Source organism: Idiotropiscis lumnitzeri, chromosome 5 (assembly GCF_059441095.1).
Source record: "Idiotropiscis lumnitzeri isolate Australia: NSW breed Sydney's pygmy pipehorse chromosome 5, RoL_Ilum_1.0, whole genome shotgun sequence".
Taxonomy (NCBI): Eukaryota; Metazoa; Chordata; class Actinopteri; order Syngnathiformes; family Syngnathidae; genus Idiotropiscis; species Idiotropiscis lumnitzeri.
In genome coordinates, this window is record NC_142395.1 from 2,751,522 (window position 1) to 2,779,439 (window position 27,918).

A 27,918-nucleotide genomic window follows, 5' to 3' on the forward strand; every position below is an offset into this window, starting at 1 on the left:
ACCCAAACTCAAGTTGTAGATTTGTGTGTTAGGAATAAATCCACTCGTGTGTGAAAATGCCGGCTTCCTGATACCTTTCTATTGCAGAACGAGCGCGCATATTGTTGGATGTGTGGGAGTTGGGTAAGGTCGCAAATTGGAGTCAGATTACTTATTTGAGTTTACATTGGGTTAAAGTTAAATTCTAACATTGATTTAAAGGTAAATTCCAACAATCGTTATTTAAGTCTTCTCAAACAAGGTGAAAAGGAAGAACAACCCCTGACCGTGTCTCTAACTTCCGAGGTTTTGAACCCTTCAAAGATTTCGAATGTTGAGGTACAAGACAAAATGGTGGGGAATGAAACCGATCCCTGGTTCGATATTCTACATAACATTCCAACACGTTATCGGAAAAACGCTAACTATGTTTTGAGAAAACTCAAGGACGCTGATAGAAGTTGGACCCCTCGCCATGAATTCATGTTTCAAGATAAGCCGATAAAAGGATTTCATATGACCGATTTACTCAGACAGATTACTCTGACGGGTAAAAACATCGCGACTCGTTCCCCTAGAGGTTGGAAGGAGTTTCTACACACTCTACACGAACTCAATATTCCGGAGACCATCATCGTCAACCCCCATACCCGTGATGAATTCAGACGATTGAAACTCCGAGGCTCGTTAAGCTCTGATGACGAGACAGACAAGAGGACATCCAGTAGGAAGAAGAATAAGACGAGTAGAAAAAAAAGACCCGTTCCTGTAAAGTGGGTGGGGTATACCCCTTCATGAGAGTTAATGAAAAATCGAAAACGTTTGTATGTTTTTACATATGTTTTTATTCAATAAAATACATTTTTAAATTATTACAGACAATGACATGTTTGAAATTTGTGAAAAGAACACGCTGCTTGACCGGTACATGGTTTTTCCGCATACGTTTGATAATGTTTAACAAAACTAGATACCATAGCATCGTTCTTTAACACATCATCTTTGTAGCAGGTTAACACATCCTGATAACTCAAACCACACCCTATATGAGTTAAATAATAGACACAATGCTGACCACAGGTGATTGATAACTCGTGTTGTAGACGTCTGTTATGGTACAAAATACGTTCTGAATGTTTTTTCATAAATGAGTTAATGGTTTGCGGATAATATTGAAATTCAGGGGGAAATCCAAAAGCATCAAAAAAAGTACTCGTTCCATCTTTTTCCAACGTTAGAGCCAGCCAATGTTCTCCAGGTAAGTGACGTGGATGTGTGTTGACGATGTAGAAGATTGGTGGGGTAGGTTGCAGCGAATTTATTTCATCCGAAGCGTAAACGCCTCAAAATAAATGCCCTTGTAGACGTTTCATGAGTTTCTCCAGCTCTCTCCCGTTCATCAGTAATAATCCACCAAGACTTGTCGTTTTGAATTAATTTCCAGGATGGAATCGTAGCAGGCGTACACGATAAGGGTTGTTGTGTGAGGTAGTGGGACTCTAAATCTCATTTCTAACCTCAAACTCCCGCTGGAGACAGGTGCGAGAGCTCCCGAATCATCGTTGGGGTTTAAGTTAAAAACATAGAGTGCATATCCACCTGAAAAGTCCTCTCTGTTGATGCAAAGAGGTAAATCTTTCAAATGTCTTCCTGTCGCTGTAAACAGGTTATGAAACTCTCGAACAGCGTTTCCTGCATTAAATTGGGGTTGGAAGGCTTTGGCTGGAATCTGCCTCCCTTCTTGGCATAGCGCTAAATATTCCAGATGATGATGAGCAAAATTAAAAGGGTTCAAATCTTTTCTACCCACAAAGGCGTTGTGATTTACAAGCCCTAACACCACATAACGAGGTGTATGGCCGAGGAAAAGGTTATCTTGTTGACAGGTTCTGGAATGTTCTTGATAACGGATATAAAGCATTTTCTTTGTTGAGAGCTGCTGCATGACCGATAGAGATGGCCGGTGAGACGGCGACTCTTTTCACAAATAGGGAAGCGCCCATGATTTTCAAATGATAGTTCACATCAGGAGGACTAATAAAACAAAACTGATCGTTGGCTTTGATGAGTTTCACACGTAGATCCACGTTATTGATAAGATGTCTCTCACAAAAGAATATGTCGGCATGTAGAGGTCCTATCACTGCGAATGGTCGGGAACCCAGCACGAATTCAGCTCTGCGTATCAACCCTTTGTTAACAACATCCCCCGTTAAGGCTGTTGAATCCATATGTCCCGGTGTGTCTTTGTAAAACATAACCGCTGTGAATTGGCTTTTTAGAGATGCTTCTGAAAAGTTTAACGTCTCTATCATAGCTCTGTATGGATGGGTTGCGCTAGATTGCGAGATCAACCTTTCGCCTAATGTTACATCCACTTGTGAGAATACAGTAATACCCCGCTACTTCGCGGTTCACCTTTCGCGGCTTCAGTGCTTCGCGGGTCTAAAAAATATTCGGGGGCATTGTAGTTTCGCCGAGCGGCACGAGGGGGCGCTGGAGCGGTTAGACGGCCGGCGTGCGCCGAAGAGGAGAGTGGACGAAGAAGAGCAAGTTCCCCCGGACACGATTGGTGGCGACGTTTCGCGCGGTTCGGACCGTACCAGAGTTCCGGCCGGCGTGCGTGGCAGTTAAGCCGTAGAGGAGCACCTTCCCCGGGCACGGGCGGTTCCAAGCGGCCCCTAAGTTTAACCGAATGGAAGCTCCGGAGGAGGAGGGCATGCTCGCGTCACAGTAAGCCGAAGAGGAGCACCTTCCCCGGGCACGGGCGGTTCCAAGCGGCCCCTAAGTTTAACTGAATGGAAGCTCCGGAGGAGGAGGGCGGGCGTGTGTCACAGTTAAGCCGAATAGGAGCACCTCTTCCGCCCGGGAAGGAGCGGAGCGTGAGGCTGTCAGTTATGAATGAATAAATAAATAAATGAAGAATGCCACCTTTCATTTCACTGTCATGATCCGTGCCTGTCATGCCGCGTGTGTTTTTGTTTTTTTCAGCTTTGTGGGCGTTCCTCCAGCGATCGTCTCGCGCCATGCCGTCAGCTGCTGCGAGACGCGCTCATTACACTGACTATATTGTGATTATAATAAATATCTTTGTATCACCACCTTTTTTCCCGTGTCTGCATTTGGAGAGTCCTGCTCAATCCTCCAGCTCTGCTCTGCATTCACAGGGCACACCGGACGGCGTACCAGCAGGTAAAAGTCGAAGTAATTAAATAAATACAAAAAGAAGTAATTGAATAAATACGAAAATAATGGCTGGGGAATAAAAAAATAAGTTTTAATAATAATTTGTTTTTTTTTTGTTATAACATGAATTTCACTCTCTCTCTCTCTACCCATATATATATATATATTTTTTAATTTTTTTATTTTTTTTTAAGCATTTTTGAAGGTGCGCCGCTACTTCGCGGATTTTCAGTTTTCGCGGGTGGTCTCGGTCCCCATTAACCGCGATAACCGGGGTATTACTGTATTGTATTCAAAGGATAATTGATGATACCGACTCGCTCATCAGACGGCAAACTGCTACCATCTTTGTTGAGTACTCTCAGGTGCAGCTGAAGCAGGGTGTCTGAGAGGTCGAGATATTTGGATCCTTCTCCAGGTATGAAAAACTCCACAGGACCATCATCGGTGAGAGCTGAGATAGGTAACATTTCCACATATTGACTTTGTTCAATTGATAGTTGTGTCATGGGTGGGGTAAACAAATCCAGTTCCGTTAGGGTGCACTCTGCAGACTTGTGATGCAAAAGAGCCATGATGAATAATCCTAATGGTCAATTTTTCTTAAGAGAAAATATCCCCGGTGTTTCTTCGTCGTCTCCTTTTCCTGACTGATTTCTTCTTGGACACGCGTTTGCGTTTTTTAGGTTGTCTCAGACGCTGTCCTATGGGTCGTTTTGCAGGTCTTCGCGCCAGAAGCATTAACCCCGAACCTTCTTGAGGCTCCGCCTTACGTTGTATTCGTTCTAACACACGACCGGCTACATCGGTTGCAATGTTTTTTGCAGCCGTTTGCAGGTGTGGTCTGGCAACGCTGAACCCTCTTCTGATTAATGGACTCACAAAACGAAATAATTTGGCAAAGATTGATCCCAATCCACGCCCGTATTGGACCGGTAATTCATGAAAACCTGATAACGAGCCACCCGCTTGGTTTTCGTAATAATCGACAAAACGGTAAAGGTCATGATGCGTCTCCAACACAACCATTTTTCTATCTGGGTCTAAAGTGTGGAGTAACGATAACTTTACCGTGTGTAAATTCCATGGGTTGGTTCTGATCCGTCTTAATCTCGATTCTTATATCTTCAATATGCCTCCTACTAACTGGCATGTAATAAAGAGGATTAAAGGCTTTAAATACACCGTGTTTATCTTCGATAGGTATAGTTCTCAAGAGCGGAGCAAAAGCGTCACCCACAGCCTGATGATACACCACGTGTAACGAACTCACAAGTGCATTTGTTCGTGATACTTTATTTTGAAGTTATAATTTGGACGCTATATGCTTTTAATTTGGTGCGCGTCCGCTATGTTTAGTAAGTATAGATTAACATTACGCTATTTAAGGGGGCGTTTCCAGAGGAATCAGTGAAAGGAAAGGAAAAGTCGCAAAGCCCCTTTTTTGGAACATTTATTTTTCTTGAAAGAAAAAATCAAAAATATGACGTGGTTAAGTATGGTTACACATAAGGATTGTCTAAGTCGTAAAAAGCTTATAAATCAGGGTTAAAACAGATGGATTAACATTTGATTCTAACAGATCTTCAAACATCTTCAATTCATGCGGGAGATCCACAAGTTGTTGATGACGGAGACGGTATCTTAACACATCGTTAAATAGCATGAGTATGGTGAGTACATGACCTACACTTATCTCATTTTCCCGGTTTTCCAAAATATTTTGAAAGATATCGATCGAACCCGAGCGACTCAAAGATATGACGTGTTGCACAAACAATTCCCATGGCACCTGAAAAACCGTCAAAGACATGGCACGTACTTTTTGCATAAACAATAACAATTTTTCTATGAAAGGGTCTTTATCATCGGGATTATATGTAATTGTTCTATTAATTATATCTGCCCATCCATAGCTTCTATAACCAAAAATCGATAATTTTCTCAACACATTACCCATTTTAATCAAAGTTAATATTTTCTATAAGATATTCTTCGAAAACATCAAGTTGATCACGGTATATCATAAGACATATGCTCTCATCCAATGCAAGGCGGTCGGGTAAGTTCTTTACGAGCGCTAACTCCACCATTAAGATCTCTGCAACTTGCTTGTGTCATGATCCGCGTCGGGCATGACAGGGTTCTTTGTTATTGTTTTTGTGTGCATGCGTTTTTGTTGTTGTTTTGCCAGCTGAGTATGGGCGTTTCCCCTCAGCACCTCGCCCTCACCAGCCACGCACCTGCTCCCCATTAACCTCACACACCTGATGCCCATCCGCCCTCCTAATGACTGGACTATATAAACACCTCATCCCAACAACTCATTGTCGGAACATTACTCCCAATCCAGGACTGTCACGGCCGCTCCCTGATCTTGTTCTTGTTCTCGTTCTAGTTTTTGCAAGTTTGTCGCTGTCTTTGTTCCCCGTCAAGTTTAGTTCTGTTAGTCACGTTTTGTTCGCCTTTGTTATTTTGCACCCTGCCACGTTGTTTGTCCTTGTTTGATTCATTTAATAAATTCCCTTTAAGTTACCCTTATGCCTGGCTTCCCCGCACTCTTGGGTCCACCCACCTCCTCGCCCATCGGCGATCCTGACAGATTGACTGTTTATCCGTTTTTACAGAACACAAATCTAACAAGGAGTGAATACAGGGTAAAAACTTTTTATCGCAAAGGATTGGCATGATGCGCTCATATTGCAGTCTTAGATAATAATTATGCCCTAAGTATTAATAGCTATGCAAACAGCCCCGTTTTTTGTGATACTTTATCAAAAAACGTCTGACCATGTAAATAATAGCCGCTTTAACAACTAGTACGACATCCATATCAACCCATCCCTTAGGAGGATCAACCCATGACATATGTTGTACATCATCCTCGGAAATAGGTGCAGGTCCGGGGTCAGGGTCGTTGATGGTCTGAACCTTAGAGGGCTCAAGCAAACTGTTTGAGAACTCTTGGTCGGCCCAACTAGATAACCGTACCGCCTTGGTTTGTGGAGATTCAGCCTGGTCTGACCAACTGGGCTGTTGTACCTTCTCGTTTTGTGAAGATTCTGCCGACGAGGTGGGGGTCATCGGAGGTGTCGTCGGCGGAGTCGGTGAAACGGGACGAACCCATCCTGAATATGACGGCTCAGCAGTGTTGTACGAGGATACATCAGGGGTTGGTAAGATTCCCGGGCCGCCCACCCATAAAGAGTATGATGGTCCGGCCTGGTCATCATCTACATTTGTACAGGACTCAACCTGCTCCTCGTCTGAAGTTGTAAGGGTTTCTACACCAACAGTGTTTTCATCTTGATCGTTTGTGGGTTCATCCACACCGCTATCTGTAATACAAAGATACTTTGATTAAATATTATATAGCTACATAGTTAGTTAATAGTTGCATCGTTTACCTGACGAGAGTTCTGCAATGTTGTTATCAATCTGATCAGGTGCCGCGATGGGTGATAGCCTTCTCGGCGCGATGTTCAGGGCCAGACGACGTCTTGTTCTGCACATCTTCATTTTTCACGAGGAGCTGGTTTGGTTCAACCGCCGGAAAGAATTGGTTTGTCTGTCCGGAGCGTGACTTCGGCCTCTGTTATATCGGTTTCAGACCAGGGGGCGGGATAAATGACGGCGTTTGACTGTCCAAATGTAGGCAGCCGCAACAAATACATGTCCAGACATGCAAACATGACTAGGCACGTTTGCAAAAAGGAAGGTGGGGCGACAGGATGTCCTGACTTGCCTGCCCCTCACTATCTTTTCAAACACCTTAAGGCTCTTATCAGATGTAGGATGTGACAGGCTTGGGGGGTGTCTGTGCAAGTCGCCGGGACTTGCACAGACAACACCCCAAACATGCACATTGCCATGTTTAAACTTATGTCGCTGGGAATATGTCTAGGCATGTTTGCAAAAAGAAAACGGGAGCTTTTATCAACCGAATAAACATATACCTGGTCAACACCTCATTGAAAAGTAAAAACAACACCAACCTCTTTCAACTCATATTATTTCAATTATTTAATTAGGTTTTATATATCTCAATTATTTAATTAAATGATATATAACACACTTATTTAATTAGATGCTTTATATACTTCAAATATTAAAATATTGATGACATAAGTACAGTACCCCTTTCAACTCATATTATTTCAATTATTTAATTAGGTTATATCTATCTAAATTAGTTAATTAAATGATATATATATTTCACTTATTTAATTAGCTGCTTTATATACTTCAAATATTAAAATATTGATGACATAAGTACAGTTTGGGAGGGGTTTGGGGAGGCATGTACATGGGGAACACATAATTTTTTTTTGACAGAAACAGCATTCTGTAGGGAGGGATAAACACTTAAAGGAGGCTGGGAAATTAGATATTTTTGACACAAACAGCATTCTGTAGGGAGGGATTAACGCTTCAAGGGGGTGGGGAAAATGTAAATTTTTTTAAAAGAGGAGGCTGGAAATTGGATATTTTTTAACACAGGGGGCGGGGAAATTTGACATTTTTGACAGAAACGGCATTCTGTAGGCGGGGACATTTTTGACAGAAACGGCATTCTGTAGGCGGGCTATGACATCATGAATAATTAAGAAAGCAGCATTCTATTATCTCTCTTACGTTCTCATAAAAGTACAATTAATCTATTAATCAACTTTGAAGCGGCATGGTGGACGACTGGTTAGCGTGATGGCCTCATAGTGCATAGGTCGTGGGTTGGATTCAGGCTCCGGCCTTCCTGTGTTAAATTTGCATGTTCACCCGTGTGGGTTTCCTCCAGGTACTCCGGTTTCCTCCCACGCACCAAAGACATGCATGACAGGTTGATTCAACACTCTAAATTGCCCCCAGGTGTGAGTGTGAGTGCGGTTAGTTGTTCGCCTATGTGTGCCCTGCGATTGGCTGGCAACAAGTCCAGGGTGTACCTCGCCTACAGCCTATTGGGATAGGCTCCAGCACCCATCGCGACCCTTGTGAGTAGAAGCGGTACAGATAATGGATGGGTGGAATGAGAATATTCATAGGCAATAACCTGCAGATCACCCTGAGTTGACGTAAACTCTGCCCGTAGTTACCTAGTCAATCTTAGTTAAAGAACTTGTTAAAACAATTTTAGAGTCACAGATGGTATAGTGGTACATTCACCTGACTTGTGTGCGGGCAGCGTGAGTCAGTTCCAACTCAGTGACGTGTCTGCCCTGTGACTGGCTGGCGACCAAGTCAGGGTGTAGTGCGCCTTTCGCCCGTAGTCAGCTGGGATTGGCTCCAGCACCCACCTGCGACCCTGAACAGGATAAACGGTGTGGATGATGACATGACAATGACAAAACGATTTTAAGACTATAACCTAAAACGAAAAAGAGTTTGTTCAGACCCAAGACGAAATGTTGCTTCACCTTGTTTACCTCACGTGAGTTTCCAGAATACAAATGTAGCTGTTTCAATCAGACAGAGACAGAGTAGGGGCTCCTCCTTTTCCTCTGGCAGAAAAACCAAATGTATAAACATCGCAAGCCAATCATTTGGCTGATGGTTGTGCTAAAATTTTGGCTAATGCAAAATATTACTGCCATCTACATTCACAATTCAACAGCTGTATACAAGTAGAAAACCAGTCATCAGCATGCAGAAGATGAGTTAAAAATCCCTTGTGTACCAGTTACCAAGTTATGATAAGACCAGTCATCACCATGCAGAAGATGAGTAAAAAGTTTGTTTTTACCACAATCTCCACAATCAAGACAAAAACTCACAAGGAAGCTTTCTAAGAGCCATCTCCATTGTAAACTCACACACACGACCACCCTTACCTTGCGGAACAGCAACGTGATGTGTTTTTATATATCCTATTCAGTATTATTTTCCATTGCACTAACTATTCTCTTATTTATCTAATTTATATATTTATCTGAATTATTGTTGTATTGCACTGGAGAGGGGAGCTCTCTAATCTCGTTGCACACTTGAGTACAATGACAATAAAGGGATTTCTGATTCTGATTCTATAACAAATACATTACCTTTGATCAAACTAATCAACATCTCTCATTTTCCTTGCAGTGTGTTCCCCAAAAAATATTAGAGTGAAAAAGGTTTTACCTCAGCTTTGCCAATGCTTTTTTCCTCTTGTCTTTTGACTTGAACTGTTCGTTCCAATACGGGAAAAAGTGTAGATGTGCGTGTGTGTGTGCGTGCATGCACACTGGGGTGTGTGCGTGTGTGTAAGTCAAGAACTGTGTCTCGTGAACATTAATTTTATTGTGGAAAAACGTCATTTTGAATCAAGCAAAGAAATATCCTTATAAACAATGATTGACTGATTAAGTATAATAAAAACATTTAAAGATTCATCCGAATTTTGTGATCACTTCATGGTGTACACAGCCTCTCGCCCTATGCCAGATAAGATAGCCGTGTTTTTTTGGTCCTCATATTTGCACAACACTCAGTGGTTAGAACAGGGTTGCAATAGCTTGCTTTCAGGTGACTTCTCTATTTGTGTGCACAATTGTTGTGTACTTGCTTGGCAAAGAGTCTTTCACTGACAACATTAAAGGAATACATAAGCAAAAATGTATGATGGCCTTTGCTTACTCAGAGACGCGACGGACCATATTTTCTTTTCAGGCACCAGCCTATCGCAAAGTACAGTTTAAACATGCGCAAGGTTAGTTTTCTTTTTTTTGGTATTTTGCTGGCCTTTGCGGTTGTAGAAATTTGGCGTAACAGGGCGCTTGTACCTTTGTGCGCTATTGTTGAATGTAATGTTGTGTTTTCCCAGCCATTCCTCACCGCAACCCTAATTTGCATCAAAAACAAGGCTACTGAGCGCACGTGGAAAAGTTCGATTTCTTTTCATGGGGCCCAAAATCCCTGGCAGCACCCCCTGCATGATGAGCCCTAGCGCGCCTACCAAATTCACTGACACGCTGAAATAGACCATTTCACTGGCACAAAAATGAAGATGTGACCGTTTTTATGCCGAGCTCAGTGTGTTTTTATTTATCCAATTTTGTATTATTCTCTATTTCATTATTTATTCTTTAATTTATCTACTTTATATATTTAATTAAATTAATAATCTCGTTGTAAACTGTACAATGACAATGAAGGGAATTCTGAATTTTGGTCCTGATTCTGATTCTGAGAATATTACTTCCTGTCACCAAATTAGGAGGTGTATCGGGGGCAAGACTGATATGTGCACTCATGATTCTCTAAAACATTTGTTGGAATCATATTATATATATATATATATATATATATATATATATATACATTCAGATAGATATAATTAGAGAGAGAACGAAAGAGAGAGTTAGTATACTGTATGATATATTCATAATCAGGGATGCATATAAAATGTGGGTATGGTTCTGGTTTGAGCACCAGAGGACAACAATGCCTTAGTTGTTAATCCTTGGAAGGAATTGTTGTGGCTGCTACCTTGACTTCACAATTGTCTTTTTTTTTTTATTACTAAGAACGGGTGTATCAATCCTCAGTATTAATAGTATATTTATGTATCTAATTCACTACTGCATTATGCTCAACAAAATTTAGAAATTTGGTAGTTGATACTGAAGTATATTGCCTGTCGTGTCCATTGTACATATTATGTCTTATTTTATGGTAGCTAGCGGATAATGTTCAATAATTTTTGACATTTTGATGATGAAATGGAGATAAAGGGGTAGGAACACAAAAGTATATACTTGTTCTTACTCCCTATCGAATATATATATATATATATATATATATATATATAATATTGTATAAGTATGTCTAAAATAGTGCCAATGACTAGGTCGACCATTATTTTACTTTCTCTCTTGTAGCTCTCATTTAATGTTTAGTATTGTTTGTAAGTTTGTTTGAATCTGTTTTTTTTTCTTGTACTCTGAATAACGCTTTTTTCCCTATTATTGTTTTTATCACTGATTTTACCAGGCGGTATTCTTTAACTGCATGCTTTCGTGGCATTTTCCCTACGGCCATTCTTTGATCTAATGTTAAAATATCTAACACTACTGCATTTGATCCTCGCGTGTGAAAGATCTGCCAAGCTGTACCGATCTCAAATTAATCGACATTCAATGCTGACCATTCACTTTTGTACATGTGTGCAATTCCCAGGGGCCTTTGCAATGTGTGTGCTTGAACCATATGTTACTGATAAGTCTGTGAGTTTTGCGGTTAATTCTGATTATCCATATTTGGTTTTCCAGGCATAAAAGCATATAAAAGCCCGGACAAAAATCTCAGCTATCAAGTCCACACAGAGGATTCAAGGTAAGCTTAGTCACTGATTATGGTCGTCGGAGATCGTGGAAACGTAGTCTACTTGAAGATCTTAGTTGCAAGATGTATATTTCAAACAGTTTTTATATCTACAGGTTCTGTTTGTGCATTTTTGTTGCTTGTACAATGCTCAGACATGATGTAGTCTTCTTTCTGTCTTGTACTTAATCCGTATTTGCCCTACAGGTCAACTAGAATGGCGTTTTTCAAGTTCACAGCTCTGAGTGTACTGCTGCTGTCTGCTTACTGTTGGGCTGACAATGAGGTAACTTAAGTTAACAAGCAAAACAAATTAGTCATGTTTCCAAAATCAAGTACAATACGTGGTGCAACATTAGTTAGGTCTAGAACACTAGGAGAACTATATCAGCAGGACTTTTCATTTCATTCTCTTTCTCTTATCTACTGGCTTAAATAAACACCTACCCACTACCCTTTATGAGTGTGTTGTCCAATTTGATTTTGTAAGTCATCAAATATAGTCACTTCCTCTACAAAAACCTATGATGATCTCTAAAACACAGTGTCATACTAAATGTAAAGCGCTTTGTTACAGCTGCTGCTCTTGTGAAATGCATGATACAAATAAAGTTGTATTGTAAATATGGCACACACTACTACTACTACGACTACTACTACTATTATTATTATTGTGATTATTATTATTATTATTATTTAAATGACACTGGATAGTTTCAATTTGGGTTTACTGAAAACCAAACTTAGTGAAATTGTATTTTTAGTGTTATTTGGAGTTATCTTCAAATATGTGGCAAGCCCATTTTTCAAGTTTATCTTTATGCAATTGTAATTTAGGAGTTAGTCCGTTTTATTTGTTTCAAGCTATGTTCAACTGCATTTCTAATATATAATTTCTCCTCCTGATCCCTCCCTCCATATTTCTGTGCAACACAACCAGGCAGGTGTGTATCAAATGTTATAGCCTTTCCTTGCAAAAGATTATAACAGCATTTGCTCCAAGTGAAATGATATTTGTGTCACAAGCAGATGATGTTGTAGAAGATCTGAGCCACCTCTCTGTGTCTGAACTTCTGGAGAGAGCCAACAGCAATCAGAGTGAGTGTCAGATGGTACATTCTCTGAGTAAAAGTTCAACAGAGTATAAATGGGCTTGAAACAATGCGAATGATGTATTCCAGTCCGTTCAGTTGATGAGCCATTCCTGACTGAAGGAGACATTGCCATTGACAGTGATGCAGAACGAAATGCAGATCCCTGCACCAGTCGAGGTTGTATGTGGGGCAAGTGGAGTGATGGAAAGGTGTATATTCCTTATTACATCACCAATCACTTCTGTAAGTGGCTTTATGACATTTTTCCAAATTGTGTGTCAGCAATTAATGATTTTGCAATTACTGGATTCCTGGAGGGTAGAGGCTGTCCCTCTTCAGGCATAGAGAAAATGGCACTGAAAATATATTAATGGCTAATGCTGGCTTTCTGTGTTAAATGCAGCATTTGACCCAAATATACGAATGCCCAGTAAATGATATGTGATAAAAAAAAAACTAAAACACACGAGCGTGACCCAATCTTTCTTTTTTTTTTTTTTTTTGGGGTCACGTTCGTGTGTTTTAGTTTTTGGGTTTTTTTTCCCAAAAGGGGAGTATTTGGTGTGGTTCAATTGGCACCTTGCCAGCCTAGAAGGGCATGATATCATGGTATGTATGAATGAAATATGAACAACTACTTTATCGTGCTGCTAGCCTCCCGCGAGAAGGCCATCATCACCCGCGGGCTGGAGTCCTTCTCTTCATTTTCCTGCATCCGCTTCAGGCCCTACAGAAGTGACGACCGGGATTTGCTGAGCATCGAGTCCCAGAATGGGTACAAAAATAGCAGCAATATAGTATTTTATTGAAATGAATGTTTCTCATAAACAATTCTTCTATTTTGTGCAGATGCTACTCCTATGTTGGACGTCGTGGTGGTAGGCAAGTGGTTTCTTTGGCTCGCAGTGGATGCCTTTATCATGGCACCGTCCAGCACGAGCTGCTCCATGCTCTCGGGTTTAACCACGAGCAGACACGTAGCGACAGAGACAACCACATCAGGGTTCTGCTGCACAATGTTCAAACTGGTAATGGAGTTGAGAATGTATATAATCAAATACTGATTAATATTGAATAATTATCTGACTTTATCACTTTTGACTTGTGACTTCTTAATTCAAATAAAAACATTTTCATTTTTGTTTTTCAGGAATGGAGCACAACTTCAGGAAAATTGTCACCCTCAATCAGGGCACCCCTTATGACTACAACTCTGTCATGCAGTACCACAAGTATGAACAACTGAAATGTCATTAAATGTCATGCACAGGGTTACTGCTGACGATTCTGGGGTCCTGTAAAAAAAAAAAAAAAAAAAAACACTTTGGCCTCAAGAAATTCAATGCCGAAAATTGAAAATCCAATATTCTATGGCCCGTCAGTCATTTTTTTTTTACACCCATACAGAGCAAGACTTAATATATCTTCTTTGATCTTACTATATGCTGTCAATGTGAGTATATTTTGGCTTTACCGAAGTACTTTGTGTCATGTTATAGGTACGCTTTCTCCAAGAACAATCAGCCCACCATGCTTCCCATTCCCAATTCTAATGTATCCTTTGGCAATGCAAAGGAGATGAGCCGCACTGACATCGCCAGGCTCAACACGTTGTACAAGTGTTGTGAGTGTTCACCTTTGCAGACAGTATCAACGCATTTACCCTATATAAACTATTTTCTTTCTAACCTGAGAAAACCCTGTTATGTTCATTGTTTCAGAGGAAGCCTTTTGTCCAAGTGATGACTAATGGGTCAAGGGATAGATTTTCCCTCCAGTCTTGAGGAGCCACTGAGCATCACAACCACAATTGTGCGCTCACCAGCAAACTCAGCAATTTAGCAATAAATTTACATGAACATGATTTGTGTCAGTGAATGGTGAATTATGTTGGGGATTTTAAATCAAGAATCATCAGGTTTTACCATAATAAATCAGATCAACCCCGCAAAAAAAACAGATGCTTTTGAAACTCTGTCACCACACTGTCCTGGTGGATGGGTTTTTATTTAAAACACGAAAAGCAATTTCAGTTACATTATCATTAATATGTTTTTATTTATAAAAAGTGCTTTATGGATAATGTTTGAGTGATTGAATACTTAATGGCGCCACAACCTTCATACAGGGACGGTGGTGCAGCAGTGGCGTTACCTCGATAGTTTGCTTTTTATTACTACATTCTTGGGTAAGACAATCACAGCTGTACATAGAGCAAAAGTCACAACAACAAACGATAAAAGGACTTAAAAATTAAGACAATAAAAAGCACAAAGGCAGTAAGTATGTCAGTCTCATGCTGAGTGAAAAGCCAACGAATAATAATGAATTTTAAGATGAGCTTTAAAAATGGGAAGCGAGGTGGCTTGCTTAATGCTCAGCGTTATGTCATTCCAAAGAGAGGGACCGGCAATGGAAAAGGCACGATTCCTTCTGAGTCTTCGCTTAGTCCTCAGTACCTGTAACGAGGCAGGTTTTTATGTTGTACCCATGGCACACAGCAAGATGGCGAAGGTTTTGAATAAAACACTGTTTTATTTGACAGGCTGCAATGAAAAAAAACTATAAAAGAGGGGGATAATCAGCAAGGTGGTTGCAAGGCCTACAGATCAGGTGGGGTTTAGACTCCCCTCGGGAGAGGGAATGACCACACGGTTCTGCCACTAATCTAGGGTCACTACACTCCTACTAAACTACTAAAAACACCATCCGAGCTTTAGGTAGAACTACTTGCACTAAAAACCTTGGTGAATTAAAATGACCGGATAAAATAAGCATACCCTTATACTAAAACTCGTCAAACCTACCCTATTAAAAGACAATCTCAGTAGTGCCCTACCCTAAAGCCCACTCCACACGAGAAAACAAAGTCAAGCCAGACGCCACTGTCATTTTTAATACTGTGCATCACTGTACATTATGGTAATGCCCCGACAGCTAGTGCTTTTGGCCACCTTCAAAATAAAAGCACACCAACTAACGCATGCACTTCAGTAGTTTAGTCTTAAAAAACTTCTCTACTGACAGACAACCATGACTTCACCCAGGGGGAATTGTTGGCAGAGTGGTACTACGCAGCAGTAGTATCACGTCCAACTATTTTCAGGCTAAGCAAACCAGAATTTCTGTATTGACAGAGGAATAACTACACACAACCTGTCTTGTCTGACGGTGTGGAAGAAGTGAAGACTTTAATATAAAGCGATAAATAATCGAAGAAACATTACGTAACAAACATACATGCAACAAAGTAAGAACACATTTGAGAGCACATCTTTAACAGGAATGCAAACGGTCTCAAATTTGCACTAAGTAACATGCTGAATTGAGATAGAAATAGAAATGAATGATAACTGTGCATCAATGACTGACATTACACCCGATTTAAAAAAAAAATCATTAAAAATTCAGTATTCGTTATCCCGCAACCAGACCGGAGCTGGTGCACACTATGCCACCCCACGTATCCCAAAAAGTAATTTCATTAAAATCTGATGTGGCATTTCTAAATAAAAGGCAAAATAAATATTTTATTCAGATTTGGAGTTTCATGAAAAACAAATAAATAAAAATAAGATGCTGAAGATTAACCAATTGACCCTCTTTTTTTTTTTTTAATGAGTAAATTACAGTTTTCCCTCTGAAGGATTGTATTATGTAAATTGCATTATCCTAACGTAACCATTCACGTGACAAAATGTTGATCATTAATATTGGCAGGTTCATATTTGCTGCATTTATGAAACAAAAAGCATTTATCAAATGAAACTAGAAGTACCATGCACATGAATGACAAGTGATTGTGTTTACTGATTGTATATTGTCCTCGCATGTTATATTCATATATTACTTAGTTTAAATGTGTTAATTTCTGTAAGATGCTCAGAACCTGCACTCCACAATTGCAACACACACACACAGTCAGTCTGCAAATATAAGTGACAACTCTTCATATTATGCCAAAGACACATTATTACGATAAAGCACTTCTGCCACATACAAAGTACAGCCAAAGATGCAATGAGTTGGACACAAGCCCTGCACAACAGGGGTCACTAGTGCCCAATGGCGACAACCACACATAAAGACACGACAATTTGAGATCTGAACACAAACAACCACACCAAACAAGATTGTAGGATGCAAGCCTTGGGATAAGGAATGGAACCCGTTGGGGATTGTGGGACTTGGCCTTGGACCCGTGCGACGGAAGGAGAGGAAGAACGATTTCAACCGACATGACCTATGATGGAAAAATGTGTCTAGTGCGAGGGACCCTATATATAGTCAGGGCCACATCAGATTTTCATAAAAATACTTGGGTTGAATACCTGGGATGGCCTTGTGTGCCTCAGCAGTAGTCTGGTTGCAGGATAACAAAAACTAAATTTTTAATGATTTTTCTAAATTGGGTGTAAGGGTCAAAAGTTGAGATTTCTTCGGCCTTTTATTTTGAAATGCCACATCAGATTTCATTCAAAGTACTTTGGTTGGATACCTGGGGTGGCCTAGTGTGCCCCAGCCTAGGTCTGGTTGTGGGAAAACAAAAACAGAATTTTTAATTATTTTTCGAAATCGGGGGTTGTGGTCAAAAGTTGAGATTTATTCTGCCTTTTATTTTGAAATGCCACATCAGGTTGAAATGAAAGTACTTTGGTTGGATACCTGGGGTCACCAAGTGTTCCCCGGCACTGGTCTGGTTGCGGAATAACAAAAACTGAATTTTTAAACATTTTTTTTATTACATCAGTTGTAATGTCTGTCATTTATGCACAGTTAACATTAATTTCTATCTCAATTCAGAACATTTCTTGGTGCAATTCAGAGACAGTTTGCAGTCCCCCTAGGTGAATTTATGGTTGCCTGTCCGCGGAGAAGTTTAATCACTTTTGAAATCCAAACCACTGACGTGCCTGAATGAATTTGTGAGCTTTTATTTTGAAGGGGGCCAACAGCACGCGCTTTCTGCGCATTACCATAATGCAGCATAACAGTGGTTTACATATATATATATGTAACGGAGTAAAATATATAAATTGTTAAATTATGGCGGAAGTGACGCAACGGCACACAGTGTGGCATCTGCATCCCGCTTGGCGTCGAGATGCAGCGATGGCCGACATGTGAGCGAGAACGTATGTTGTTCAGATAGTCAAGGGGTTTTGTGATTAACACCAAGTTATGTAAGTACAAGTTGATTTTTTTAAGCTTTCACGCATCCAACCCTGTATTTTGAAGTGAGACACGATTTTTTTGGATGGGAAAGGGAGTTAAGGGGAAGAAAAGGAAGAAAAGCAATAACTTGTCGACAGCGGAGCCCTCAGTCATGTCTAGCGACGACACAACTGCCGCGGTAATAATGGAAGAAGTTGATGGAAATATGGAACTTTCAAGCTTTAAATTGCCCCAGAACGGTACTCCAAAGAAACCGGCACCGAAAAGAGCAAAGCAAAGCGAAGATGTAGGTGGTATACTAGCGGCAATTCACGCTCTATCTGCTAAACACGATGAGACTTTTCAGAAAATTTCAACCATTGAGAAAACAACGGAGGCCACTTCACAAGAGGTTGCAAAACTAACTGCGACAGTCCAACAACTAACGTTAGGTGTTAGACAACAAAAAGAAAAAGGAGTACAAATGGAGAAGGAAATTAAGAAACTCCAGGCTGAAAATAAACTCCTGAAAGCAAGTATTGCAGAGAGCCATCGCTACAGCCGTCGCTGGTCATTGAAGATTCATGGAATAAAGGAAGAAGACAACGACAATATCAGGTCCAAAGTTATCACCATCCTGGAGGGAACTGCACCATCCACCCGAGGTTGCTTGAAGGAGGCGATTGACATCGTTCACCGCATTGGACAGAGACGTCCAGACGGCTCGACTCGCTCAACTATAGTCCTGTTTGGAAGGCGAGAGGTTCCAGGTTTCTTCTTGACAACAAGCTGAGGATCACCGAAGCTTTGTCCCCAGAGGATAAAGCTGCAAGAGAAAAGCTTTGGCCTTTGGTTCAGAAAGCAAGAGAAAGAGGGGGAAAAGCTGTTTTCCGTGGTCCTTTCGTCTTCTAAATGGGAAGAAGATGCACTTTCCACAGGTAACTTAAAATAAATTGGTCTTTTTGACTACAGTGGGCTAATCCGGAACAAAACTGTAGAATGTTTGAGACTGTGCAGACTTTCATTGGACCCCTTTTGGAGACAATTATTATTTAATGTGAACTTGATTTTAAATAATTTGTTATTTTAATTATTTGGTTGTTTAATAGTTTATTTATAATTTATTTAATTTCTACACTAGTATATTTCGAATACAAGGTTGTTTTGAATTTTTTAGAAAAGATTCGTTTTGATTACAAAAGGTTCCTTATATTTAAGTGTGTGTGTGTGTGTGTGTGTGTGTGTGCGTGTGGGGGTGTGTTGGGGTGTATGTGTGAATGTGTGTTTGTGTGTCTGTTTTTTTTTTTTTATATATCTTCTGTCTTACTTATTTATATATATTAATATACACATATTATTTAATTATTTATTTATTTATTATTTATTTATTTTCTTTATTTTCTTTATTTATTATTAATTTTTTTTTCTTCTTCTTCTTCAAACCATTCCTATACTTTGTTGCACTAATCACTCGTCCTACAACTCTCTGACATCTTCAATCACTAAATAGTCTACACATACTTTAGATCCTTTATTCTTCAAATTTGTTTAACTCACGATTGTGCCGTGAGAGCAACATGTTATTTTACTAAATGGTTAGATAATTTAAATGGTTGTTAATCACCACCTCTTCAGATGTTTATTTTCTAATTTGCGCATTTCTTGTCTGGTATTTCAAAATTTCAAGTGTTCTACTCTGTTTTCATGGATCATTTGTTTAAGTCTCTTAATGTTGTGTCCTTAAATGTTAAAGGTCTGAGGGATATTACTAAGCGTAAGGCAATTTTTTTGTTTTGTAAAAAATCAGAAGCTGACTTAATTTTGCTTCAGGAAACACATTCTGGCGAGTCAGACGTTAATTTTTGGAAAACACAATGGGGGAATCTATCTTATTTTAGCCATGGCACTAATCATTCTGCAGGGGTCTTGATTTTCTTGCATAAATTCAAGGGAGAGGTTCTTGAGACAATATCTGCTAGTGATGGTAGATGGATTCTGTTGATAGTTAAACAAGACAATGCTAAAATTATCATTTGCAACATATATGGATTTAACTCTCACACTCTTAATAAAATATTATTTGAATTAATAAATTCAAAATTAAAGGACCTCAACAAAAAATACCAAGGAGCTGTCACTATTCTTTGTGGAGATTTTAACGAGTGCCCAGACGACACAAAGGATCGATATCCTCCTAGAAGTAGCGGGGTTTCACTGTATATACATATACATATATATAAATATGTATATATACATATACAGTAATACCCCGCTACTTCGCGGTTCACCTTTCGCGGGTTCAGTGCTTCGCGGGTCTAAAAAATATTCGGGGGCATTGTAGTTTCGCCGAGCGGCACGAGGGGGCGCTGGAGCGGTTAGACGGCCGGCGTGCGCCGAAGAAGAGCGTGGGCGAAGAGGAGAGAGAGTGGACGAAGAAGAGCACGTTCCCCCGGGCACGATCCGGGGCGACGTTTCGCGCGGTTCGGACCGTACGAGAGCTCCGGAGGAGGCCGGCCGGCGTGTGTCACAGTGAAGCCGAATAGGAGCACCTTCCCCAGGCACGGGCGGGGCGAAATGAAACCGAGTTCAACCGAACGGAGACACGCTCCGGGGGAGCAGGTCGCCGGCTTAATTGTCACGCACGCCGGTGCGTGACAATTAAGCCGGAGAGGAGCACCTCTTCCGCCCGGGCACGAGCGCAGCGCGAGGCTGTCAGTTATGAATGAATAAATAAATAAATGAAGAATGCCACCTTTCATTTGACAGGGCTCACCGGACAGCGTACCAGCAGATAAAAGTCGAAGTAATTAAATAAATACAAAAAGAAGTAATTGAATAAATACAAAAATAATGGCTGGGGAATAAAAAAATAATAAATTTTAATAATAATTTTTTTTTTTTTGTTATAACATGAATTTCATTCTCTCTCTCTCTACCCGTATATATATATATATATATATATATATATATATTTTATTTTATTTATTTTATTTTTTTAAGCATTTTTGAATGTGCGCCGCTACTTCGCACTTTTTTTTTTTTAAGCATTTTTTAAGGTGCGCCGCTACTTCGCGGATTTTCAGTTTTTGCGGGTGGTCTCGGTCCCCATTAACCGCAATAACCGGGGTATTACTGTACATATACATATATATATACATATATATATACATATATATATATATATTAAAGGATAATGTAAATGGCAGTAAATTTAAAAACTGAACAAAGAGTAGACTGCTAGGAGCCACTTTTGTGATCCCGGCATGGAAGTCCATTGTTTCAGAGGGGTCTCGTTCACACCTCCTGTGGTGCAGCTGTGATCCAATCTTCCTGCATTCCAATCCTGAGGGTTTGGTCATTAGCATGGTCTAAACTTCAGTTACACTTAAAGGATTTCATACATTTGACTATTAAAGGAATATAAGAGTTTGAGCTTAACATAGTTCATTAGATGTTGGTGCATCCAATGTATAAAAATGTGATATTGTAAAATGCTGAGAGTGTGACTGGTGAAGCGAAACTGGTTGCGGGGGTTGTGCAAGAATGGAATGTTTTAGAAGCAGAAGGTGCTGAGCGAGACGAGATGACTCCGGGAAGGAGCGGCCATCGGGGGATCGCACGCAGGAGGAGCCACGGGATTCGGCGGGAGGAGAAAGACCAATGAGAGCGAGCTGGTGGCAAGAGAGGTGTAGAGTTGTATTGAGAGGGACCCGAGAACCAGGTGCCATGTAGAAATTCTGTATTGGGAATAAATCCACTTTGTGCGTGAAAATGCCGGCTTCCTGATAACTTTCTATTGCAGAACGAGCGCGCATATTGTTGGATGAGTGAGAGTTGGGTAAGGTCGCAAATTGGAGTCAGATTACTAATTTGAGTTTACATTGGGTTAAAGTTAAATTCTAACATTGATATAAAGATAAATTCCAACAATTTATATATACATATTGTTGGAATTTCTAACTTTAAATGTACCAAAAGTTTACCAAAATAGTTCGAATTAATTATCTGACTCCAATAACAATTTGAAAATCAATACTTGGGAGTGCAATAGGGATCCAGGTTGATCAGGCCTGTCCGTCCATTGCATCCCAAGTACTGTAAGGGCTTGCCGGTGTCCTTAATCAGGTTTCCTTCCTGAGGGCCGTCCCTGAAGCATTCACTCAGACCACATATACGTACAAACACTTTTTCTTTCACACTTTCATTCCCCTCTAGGTATCTAATTCCTTACCCAAAAAGATAATTTCCAATTTCCAATTCCACACCGAGACCCCTCCCTCGGCGCGTCCGCCTTGATTTCACTGAGATTTGTGCTGACAGAGCCTTAATTTTGCCTCAATTCAGCCAGCGTATGCCGAAGTTTACAACTGTGGGTCTCTTGATTTTCCCATTCAGTCCCCGTGATGTCGTTTCTCCTGGACGTGGCTGACGATCCTGCACCTGTGACGTCAAACACCTCATAGATGTGGATGTTAGCAGTCTGGCATTTATGAAATGCTGTCATGTCCCTTAAAAGTTGTCATGTCAGAGTTCGCGTCGTACAGTCATAAAACATCTGTCTTCCACCTTTGTCACATTTAATTCACATCAGTTAATAAATCATCTACAGAACTTTTTAATCCAACTTTATATTTGGTAAACCAATCTCCTATCAAGGCTCATATTTTCTTATGGGGAACACAAATTCCTCCTTATTTACCTTTATTTATGCCAATGGATCCTTAAAAATTTTCTTCATGCCACATCACAAGGAGAATCAAATTAACAATAACCTACAGAGAGTAGGCAGCAAAGAAAGTAAACAAAACTATAGTAGACCAAACAACCAGCTATGTTTATCAGCCAAAGGGAACACAGACACACACACCCCCACACACACACAGTGAGGAGCTGAGTGTCATGAAAAGAGACAAACTGGGCTGTGAAGGGATGGGTTGTATGGAAACAAACATAGGGGCCGCGGGCCACTCAGGGCCTCAGTGTTTTCCCCTCCTATTTGTCTGGAATTCATAAGGGAAAAAACATTAACTCGGAAAAATCAAAAGTAAAATAAATAATATTATCTGCCAATAGAACAGGAACATTTTACGTGACCAGATTTAGAAAACTACTAAAATAATAGTAGGCCCATATCAATGACAATAGTCTCAAAATAAGTAGTTTTAAACTTGTCAGTTTTCAAACTGTAATATTCCGAACAGTATTCCTAAAACAACTCCACTCTGGATGGCCGCAGCCACGTGCTAACCAGCCGAGCCGAGCACCAAGCCACAAGCAAAGTGAGCTCAATCAATAATATCACAAAACTGGAACAACACAAGAGGGACACAAGAGCGGTTAAACTCATGAGAGAAATTCCTCTATAATAACATCAGAAATAGACACATTTTCCAACATGTTCGCCTTCTGCAACATGTCAGGCATGTAAGGATCAAATTCCGACTGAGGGTATCAGCGTTTCAAAATGGCTGAACTAATGATTTGCATCGTTTGGTGTGTATTTGAGCATACATTGAAGAGCGCTACTACTGTTAATTCATGAAATCCTGTTCATTTTAAGTGCAAAAATAGTGGATTTGTTGGTTCTCGATATTGCTTTCTTCTAATTATTTTATGGCCCCTTTTTGTAAAGTAAAAATTGACTGACTGTATATTTTGCAGGCCTTCCCCATGTGTCAATCCAATGGGTCATATAGGGAACACTCATAATGTTATATTAAATATCGATATATATAGTGCTTTCTTATCCAGTGTATCTTTTACTCTGCATAACAGAGCTATTGTTTTTTGCTAATTTTTTACTTTGTGCTCGATTGATGTGGTTTCCAACACGAATTCTAATTAAGAATGACATCTAGAAGCAGTTTCTCTTACTCTCGTAATATCAATACCATAAATGTCAATTTGAACACTCCTCTCCTACTGTTACTGAATAACATGAAATTTGTTTTGACTTAATAATTATAGTTACACTAATTAATTAATTTATTTGAATCCAACCTGATTTTTATTCTTTTAAATTCTTGTTTCAAGCCCTTCAGCACCTGTAATATCTTCCCCCCAAATTAAAATAAACATAAAAATATTATTTATCCCCAATTTTCTAAACTGAAATAACTTTTGCCATTTTCTTTTTCCATTTTACCATTCCGAATCCATTTAGCTTTATCTTTTGCCTCTTTCAATTGTTTGATGTCTTTCAGCATTTTCCTCTCTTTCTTTTGCAACTGCTTAGCCAACTGAATCATATCCCATTTTCCCAGTTCTCCGCGGAACAGGTCATCCTTTTGCAATCTCAAAAACACCTTCCGATAACTCTTTTTCTCTTCTCTTTTTTTTTTCCTCAATTCCACTCATTAATTGCGTCTCCAACTTCACATAATATCCATCAATTTCTTGCCTCACACCATCGCTTTCATACGGTTCATCGCAACAAAGCCCCATATCTCACCTATCTCCACTCCTCCTGAACAATCCACTCCCGTGCGTCCCAGCCAAATATCAAACAAAACAGTCCAAATTATATCACACCAATCACACTGCTTACACTTGCACACAAATCGCGATACGTAAATCCCAGATTTTACACCATATCAATACCACATATAGTCTCAGACTATTTTTGTAATAAGTAAATCCCAGATTTTACACCTTATTACGACTTCGCGATACGTAAATCCCAGATTTTACACCGTATCAGAACCACAAATTTAGTAATAAGTAAATCCCAGATTTTACACCTTATCACCGTGACACGTAAATCCCAGATTTTACACCGTGTCACAATCCACACTTTTAATATTTAATGTCCCAATTATCCCCGCTTTCCTCTGTTACATTTATTTTTCCCCAATTGTGCAGAATTCAGACATGTAGTAACAGGTATTCTGCTTACCTTTAAAGGAGTGGAAGAGTTTAAACCTGGCTAGTTTTATTCGATGTCCTGCATCTTGTGTCACTGTTATTCTGTGGAATGCTGTGTGTGTGGCTGGTGAAGTTGGAAAAAGAAAGTGAAAGAATGTGAGGTTTGGGAGGTTTTAGGTCGGTGCCTGGCGCAGACAGATACCTCGAGGGGGAAGGGATGCACAAGAAACTGGACCCTTCAGCCACAAGCAGGAGGGGCCACCACTTGAAGAAAGACCAAGAGAAGCAAGCTAAAGTTAACTGCAGCATACACATAGCCAATAGAATCATGCCAGGATGCCTTTGTCTCTGTGTCATTTGCATATTGTGTCTATAAATTAATGCTGAACAGCGAAGACAAAGAGAGCTGTATTGAGAGGGACCCAAACTCAAGTTGTAGATTTGTGTGTTAGGAATAAATCCACTCGTGTGTGAAAATGCCGGCTTCCTGATACCTTTCTATTGCAGAACGAGCGCGCATATTGTTGGATGTGTGAGAGTTGGGTAAGGTCGCAAATTGGAGTCAGATTACTTATTTGAGTTTACATTGGGTTAAAGTTAAATTCTAACATTGATATAAAGATAAATTCCAACAATTTATGGTGACGCCGACGGGATGCATGAGAGGTAATAGAAGTCTGAGACTTCAAAGAGAGTCTGGGACTCTAAGAAAAGACAAGAAGTTTGGAACTTCGAGGAAAACCACTGGAGACCGGGTCTCCCACGTCCACACCAGGTGACGACCTGACAAAGGATAAAAGAGCCACACATCCGACCGTCTTTCCTCTTGGGCCCACAGTCAAACAAGGTAAGCAGAACCCTTTCAAATTCTGCACATTGGCAACGCTAAATTATAAGAGGAAGGAGGAGCGGAACGTAGTAAGCGTAAAAGTGTTGGACGCTATTAGGGTGTAAAATCTGGGATTTACCTTCTAGCATAATTAATGGCGCAAAAGTAAAGTAGTATAGTTCAAAAAATGAAAGTGTAAAAGTGTAATAGTAGGGTATAAAATCTGGGATTTACCTACGAGTATAGTTAGTGTAAGAGTATAGTTATTGGCGCAAAAGTAAGTGTAACAGTGTGGACGTTAGTAGGATGTAAAATCTGGGATTTACCTACTAGAATAGTTTGGAACTATTCGTGGTTAAGATACGGTATAAAATCTGGGATTTACGTATCGGGACACGGTTTAAAATCTGGGATTTACGTGTCTGTGTGGAAGCTGTGTGAATGTGAAGGCTAAAATTGTTCTGCGTAAAAGTGGTTGGGACACGCACGAGTGGATTTTGATTTCAAGATGGCGAAGGAGAGGAAGTGTTATAGTGGTCTCGGGTCCTGGGTGTGGCACGGAGATTGAGGATAAATTCATAAAAATGAAACACAAAAAAGAGAAGAAAAACATGAAGTAGGGATGAAATTAGAAAAGAGAAAGAAAGAAAGCTAGAGAAAAGAGAAGAAATTGTGTCAGTGTAGCGATTGGAAGTTCAATAAGAAAAGAAAAGGAATGTGAAAAAGATGCAGAATGTGTAGAAAAGAGAAAGGAACAATTAATGTTCCATTGAAAGGAGGATGATGAAACAGGCAGTATTGAAGAAGGTGTGACTTGAACAAATGAAAAGGATAAGAATTAGGGTCTGCTGTAAGGAGGAATTGAAGAAATAAATATTTTATGTTTCATACTTTAGTTGATGGTCTTTCTATTAAGGTAACTGTAATTAGTAACTGGAATGAAATGCACAGATGGAAATGACACAAAGAAAAAAGATTGGTGTTATGAAATCATAATTGAATGAAGCTTTTGAGAGCATGAGAAACCTTTGCAAGAGCATAGATGGTTCCTGACTTTGTAGTTTGTGATTTGATACCTTGATTGGTTGAGTGGCTTTGGTAAGGCTACAGTGAATTTGGAAAATTAAAGGAAAAAATAAGAGTGAGAAAGATTTTACAGAAGGCAATGAGTATAGGTGTAATCGTAAAATCATGAGTGTGCTCTAACAAAGAGTTAACAGCCCTTTGAAGTTAGATGCTCGTTCCAAAGTAGGGGGAGGAAGTCAGAGAAAGAGGATGAAGTGATTGAAAAAGTGGAAGAAAAGACGGAATGTCTGAGAGGCATTTATCCACAGTTGCCAGACTCGCAACAGTATGTGTTTGAGCCGCCGCCCGATCCGACGGCGCCATTAATGGGGGGGGAGCAGAATGGTTTGAGATGCAAAAGATAAAACGATTCACGGATGGCACCAGCGACCATACAATTGATCGAACAGGCTGTGAATAATGAGAGAGAGGGTGCGCGGAGAACAGCAGGGGAGTGTGGAGACGCCCGTGCTGGCCCCGGGGGGGGGAAGCACCAGCAGGAACATGTAAACATTTCAGACACAAGAGGAAAAACAGGCATCAATGGCAGTCGTTAACTGATTGAAAAGGAAGATATGCCTTTTGGTGCTCTCGTAAGAAGGTCACAGTCCTTTTGTTTCAGAGGTGTGTCGCGGCACCCCCCTCGATGTTGCAGACGTTGATCTAATCTTCAGGCATCTGCCTCTCATTGAGGTGTGGAGCAGTTTTTTTTTTACAGTGCTAGTGTAGTAAGGTACGGGATAAAATATATGTATTCAACCTAACAATAAATACAAATTAGCAGGGAATTAGAACACAAGTTAAACACTGAAACATGCAGGGGATGCCTGAGGAACAGCAGGGCGGCGACAATCTTATTAAAATTTAGATTTTTAAGCAAAGGGATTATGGTTTTGGGATAAGTTTTAAGTGAAGTATTCTATGAACATGTTGAGAGAAAATCTTTGGAAAGGGGAATATCTAGCCATTGGAGATTGGTTTACCAAATATAAAGTTGGACTAAATAGTTTTGTAGATGATTTATTAACTGATGTGTATTAAATGTGACAAAGGTGGAAGACAGATGTTTTTTTTGACTGTACGACGCGAACGCTGACATGACAATTTTAGAGGATATGACATCATTCCATAAATACCAGACTGCTAACATGCGCATCTATGAGCTGTTTGATGTCACAGGTGCAGTTTCGTCAGCTGCGTCCAGGAGAGGAGAAACAACTTCACGGGGAGTGAATGGGAAAATCCAGAGACCCACAGTTGTAAATTTTGGCATACGCTGGCTAAATTAAGGCAAAATTATGGATCTGCCAGCACAAATCTCAGTGAAATCAAGGCGGACGCGCCAAGGGAGGGGTCTCTGTGTGGAATTGGAAAGTATCGTTTGGTGAATGACAGTGTGAAAGAAAAGTGTTTGTATGCATATGTGGTTTGAGTGAATGTTGTAGGGACGGG

General features: G+C 40.1%; 2 protein-coding genes across 13 annotated transcripts in view; one reads left to right on the forward strand and one right to left on the reverse strand.

The window, feature by feature from the left end:
- Positions 1 to 27,918, reverse strand: part of LOC148335977 (uncharacterized) — a 57,123-nt gene that overhangs the window by 20,247 nt on the left and 8,958 nt on the right. For 4 of the 12 annotated variants that reach the window (XM_088296679.1, XM_088296675.1, XM_088296676.1 and 1 more), the window contains 4 exons: positions 8,577 to 8,660; positions 8,326 to 8,464; positions 6,573 to 6,757; positions 4,666 to 6,503 (listed from right to left, as the gene is read on the reverse strand). In XM_088296679.1, coding sequence (XP_088152805.1) covers positions 5,899 to 6,503; positions 6,573 to 6,684 — 717 coding nt within the window. In that variant the 5' untranslated portion in view covers positions 6,685 to 6,757; positions 8,326 to 8,464; positions 8,577 to 8,660 and the 3' untranslated portion in view covers positions 4,666 to 5,898. The other 8 variants (XM_088296678.1, XM_088296674.1, XM_088296680.1 and 5 more) reach the window with 6 other exon arrangements.
- On the forward strand, positions 11,409 to 14,418 carry LOC148335978 (hatching enzyme 1.2-like). Its single transcript, XM_088296670.1, has 9 exons — positions 11,409 to 11,472; positions 11,668 to 11,746; positions 12,486 to 12,558; positions 12,642 to 12,797; positions 13,209 to 13,329; positions 13,404 to 13,582; positions 13,705 to 13,786; positions 14,054 to 14,178; positions 14,276 to 14,418. Coding segments are annotated over exons 2-9 (807 nt in total). The 5' UTR covers positions 11,409 to 11,472; positions 11,668 to 11,677; the 3' UTR covers positions 14,278 to 14,418.

Coding starts and splice junctions, on each gene's coding strand:
- LOC148335978 (XM_088296670.1), top strand. CDS start 11,678: ATGGCGTTTTTCAAGTTCACAGCTCTGAGTGTACTGCTGCTGTCTGCT. Junction 11,747..12,485: donor ACTGTTGGGCTGACAATGAG/GTAACTTAAGTT, acceptor TTTGTGTCACAA/GCAGATGATGTTGTAGAAGA. Junction 13,330..13,403: donor AGCATCGAGTCCCAGAATGG/GTACAAAAATAG, acceptor TATTTTGTGCAG/ATGCTACTCCTATGTTGGAC.